The sequence below is a fragment of the Ixodes scapularis genome, unplaced genomic scaffold (genome assembly GCF_016920785.2).
Source record: "Ixodes scapularis isolate PalLabHiFi unplaced genomic scaffold, ASM1692078v2 PGA_scaffold1__304_contigs__length_218370807, whole genome shotgun sequence".
Taxonomy (NCBI): domain Eukaryota; kingdom Metazoa; phylum Arthropoda; class Arachnida; order Ixodida; family Ixodidae; genus Ixodes; species Ixodes scapularis.
This window is the reverse complement of record NW_024609846.1, coordinates 203,374,591-203,378,586: the sequence shown is the minus strand read 5'-3', so window position 1 is coordinate 203,378,586 and position 3,996 is coordinate 203,374,591. Positions and strand designations below refer to the sequence as shown.

General features: G+C 48.9%; 1 protein-coding gene across 1 annotated transcript; it reads left to right on the top strand.

Annotated features, from left to right (window-relative positions):
• Positions 1–1,386: 1,386 nt before the first annotated feature.
• On the top strand, positions 1,387–3,420 carry LOC120849406 (the record flags this gene model as incomplete). Its single annotated transcript, XM_040221614.1, is given in 1 exon segment — positions 1,387–3,420. A coding segment is annotated over 1 exon segment (2,034 nt), but the record flags the coding sequence as incomplete, so codon positions are not given.
• Positions 3,421–3,996: the final 576 nt, after the last annotated feature.

Sequence of the window (3,996 nt, the reverse complement as noted above, 5' to 3'; positions counted from 1 at the left end):
AATGTAGCAGCTCCATAAAGCTCTCAATGGGTACTCCGCTGGAACTTCGGAAAGCGAGCTCTCCATTAGCTTCTATACAATCCTTCACCGAGGTCAGTAGCTGGTCGTGTGGCAAGGAATAAAAAAGATTCTCCACGTCAATGCTGAAAGCGGTTCTCTTCTCAGGACCCCCTAATCGGAGATATTCCACTATCTCCTCAGAGTTGGCAACCCTGAAGGGGTCTCTAATGCTTAGGGCGGACAGTTGTTTTTGAAGATAGAAAGCAACTTGCTTTTGCCACGATCCCTTTTCTGTGACAATGGCTCTACATGGACAGGCCTGTTTATGTGTTTTTACGCTGAAGAAGACCTCGAGATGTAAGCGCTCTGCTTTCCCAACTCTTGCGGCTAACTGGGTTAACGCTAGCCGCTCACACAGATTTTTCGCTTTATCTCTTGTTTTCTTCAGGGCGACTTGCACCGGTCTAAAATTTTTCTCAATAGCTGCCATGGCCTTTTCGTTGTACTGGCCGTCTGGCAACACTACAAAATGTCCTTCCTTATCAGATAACAGGACGCGTAGTTCATTAGTGACCATGTATTCTACCAAGGGCCTAAACGGTCCCACTGGTCCTCTTTTTTTGCAGAACCTGAAGGTTATCCACGCACTCAGAGATGCAGCTTGGTCGGTCCTCCTCTACTGTCCGGTATGCTACTTTCTTGGCTAGTGTGACCAACTCCGGTGGGCTCAAGACTGGCTCGTAGCAAAACTTAGGGCCTACCTCCAACCGCTTGCCAACATCCGGTGGAATCGTTACATCACCTAGGATTGTGAACTTGCCCGCCTGGGAGGAAACCTTGTCTTTCTTGGTTGGTAGATGGGGTCTAATGCTTTGCCAGAGGAACTCCGTAGCATCTCCCGCTGACTTGCTCATCCTCTGGAAGTATCTTCGTTTTTGTCCATCATTGCCAGTACTCGAAGCACAGGCTACTCGCAGGCAGTCTCTGAAATATCTTTCCTGGCGCCAGTATTCCGATCGCAGCACACGGCATACCCTCTCGTATGCCCAGTCGTCAACCTTACTGCAGTTTATTTCTTTTGCATCGGGCACTTATCCTGTAAGCTTCAACCTTCCTTTCTCGGATCCATGTATCCTTGTTAACCTAATCGGCCAGCGTGTGTGTAGTGCCCGGGTGGCCTCTTGGCACATTCGAAGAGGTACCTGTCCAGTGGAACTCAGAGGTGTGTGCGGCTTCCTTGCTCCATCGACTGGGCATACGAGAAGGGTATGCCGTGTGCTGCGATCGGAATACTGGCGCCAGGAAAGATATTTCAGAGACTGCCTGCGAGTAGCCTGTGCTTCGAGTACTGGCAATGATGGACAAAAACGAAGATACTTCCAGAGGATGAGCAAGTCAGCGGGAGATGCTACGGAGTTCCTCTGGCAAAGCATTAGACCCCATCTACCAACCAAGAAAGACAAGGTTTCCTCCCAGGCGGGCAAGTTCACAATCCTAGGTGATGTAACGATTCCACCGGATGTTGGCAAGCGGTTGGAGGTAGGCCCTAAGTTTTGCTACGAGCCAGTCTTGAGCCCACCGGAGTTGGTCACACTAGCCAAGAAAGTAGCATACCGGACAGTAGAGGAGGACCGATCAAGGTGCATCTCTGAGTGCGTGGATAACCTTCAGGTTCTGCAAAAAAGAGGACCAGTGGGACCGTTTAGGCCCTTGGTAGAATACATGGTCACTAACGGACTACGCGTCCTGTTATCTGATAAGGAAGGACATTTTGTAGTGTTGCCAGACGGCCAGTACAACGAAAAGGATATGGCAGCTATTGAGAAAATTTTTAGACCGGTGCAAGTCGCCCTGAAGAAAACAAGAGATAAAGCGAAACATCTGTGTGAGCGGCTAGCGTTAACCCAGTTAGCCGCAAGAGTTGGGAAAGCAGAGCGCTTACATCTCGAGGTCTTCTTCAGCGTAAAAACACATAAAGAGGCCTGTCCATTTAGAGCCATTGTCACAGAAAAGGGATCGTGGCAAAAGCAAGTTGCTTTCTATCTTCAAAAACGACTGTCCGCCCTAAGCATTAGAGACCCCTTCAGGGTTGCAAACTGTGAGGAGATAGTGGAATATCTCCGATTAGGGGGTCCTGAGAAGAGAACCGCTTTCAGCATTGACGTGGAGAATCTTTTTTATTCCTTGCCACACGACCAGCTACTGACCTCGGTGAAGGATTGTATAGAAGCTAATGGAGAGCTCGCTTTCTGAAGTTCCAGCTGAGTACCCATTGAGAGCTTTATGGAGCTGCTACATTTCTACCTGAAGTCTATGATAGTTGGGTGGCGGGATGGGTGCTATCTGCAGAAGTCAGGAGTCTGTATCGGTTCCTGCGTTGCCCCAGTCCTTAGTGACATCTACTTGGGAGCAGTGGACTGTGCGATAGAAAGTGCGCTTGAAGGCAAAAATGTGAACAAGGTCGCCAGGTATGTTGACGACTTCCTGGTTATTCTTCAAGATGACGAACGTATGAACATGCAAGTAGCAGACATTATGGAGACCTTTGCTGAGTACGGAGGCGGCCTTAAGTGTACATTTGAGGTGCCCAAAGAAAACATACTTCAGTACCTGGATCTTTCACTCCACCTGGGAGACACCCATGTTTGTTGGTCGTACAGCCCACGTTCCAAGAAAGCCATTCTAGACTACGGCTCGGCGCACTCAAAAATCATCAAGAGGGGCATAGCTCTAACGTTTCTGGGCTCGGCACTAAGGAAGTCTTGTCTTCATACTATGTCAGCCAGCTTCACCATGCAAGTAGAGAGGCTAACAAAAGCCGGCTATTCGTCAGCCCTACTGGCAGATGTGGCAAACGCTCTGGTGAAGAAGGCAAAAGGCTTCCAGTCCAACAAGACCAGTGTCAAGCAAACAAGGCCAGTTGTAATACCGTACCTGCACAGGATGTCCCATAATTTAAAGAACGTCGCAAGGCGCTATGGGGTCAGAGTAGTTTTTTCAGCACCACAAAAAAGGAGCCAAATTTGCAATAGAGTGAATGCGCATGCTGAGGGTACCACAAAACCCACGTGCACCAAGAAGCATGCAAACGAATTCCTACCATGCGCTTCGGGCGTCGTGTATAAGATACCTCTTTTATGTGGCAAGAGCTACATAGGCCAAACGGGCAGATGCCTCAATGACCGCCTCCGGGAGCATGATTACTCCTTGAAGGCTACAGTGGGCGGAAACCTTCCTCTCCATTGCAGGGAATGCACATGCAGACCATTATTCCGTGAGGCCAACATCTTGGGGAAGAACAAAGACAAATTGACCCGCGAGGTATTGGAGGCCTTCTACATCCTTCGTGAGGACAGGAACTGTATTAGCGTTGAATCCGTTACGCTAACAAACAAGGAAAGGAAATTCCTTGAACAAACAATGAAGGGCCCGCACGAGCCTGGATGAACTAGCCGCTATCATTCACAGGGCTGTGGCAGGTGCACGAGTCCGCGGCGGATTATTTAGGTGTTTTTTTTTCTCTTCCCTTTTTATCAGTAAACGTAGTTGTGAGTAGCGCTCTTTTCTGTCTTGTCCTTCTTCTTTCTACCTTGTGCGCTAAATACCTCAATATGTTAGACTACCAACTAGCCCAAATGTCAACCTTACTGTAATCCACACATGGCTTATCTGAAACTGTCCAAGAGATACCACTTCATTCAGATCGACGACTCCTCTAAGTCCATCGCGAAAGTCAACTACACGGTGGGGCCGACCCGTGAGGTGAGCGTGGAGGAAGACCGAGTTTACGCACAAGGCTCCAGGTGGAAAACGTGGGAGTATAATCTTATACTCATCTTGGCCGGTTGCCGGAACAGGAACGTCTCTTGGGTTCATGGGTGCCGCTGCAGTGTTCTCCGAGTACATCTTGTGATTTTCGTTACCAGTATAAGAAGCAGAGGTAGATGGTTTGCCTCGGCCTGAGGCCGATTGTTGATTTTCAGCGGAGAACATGAA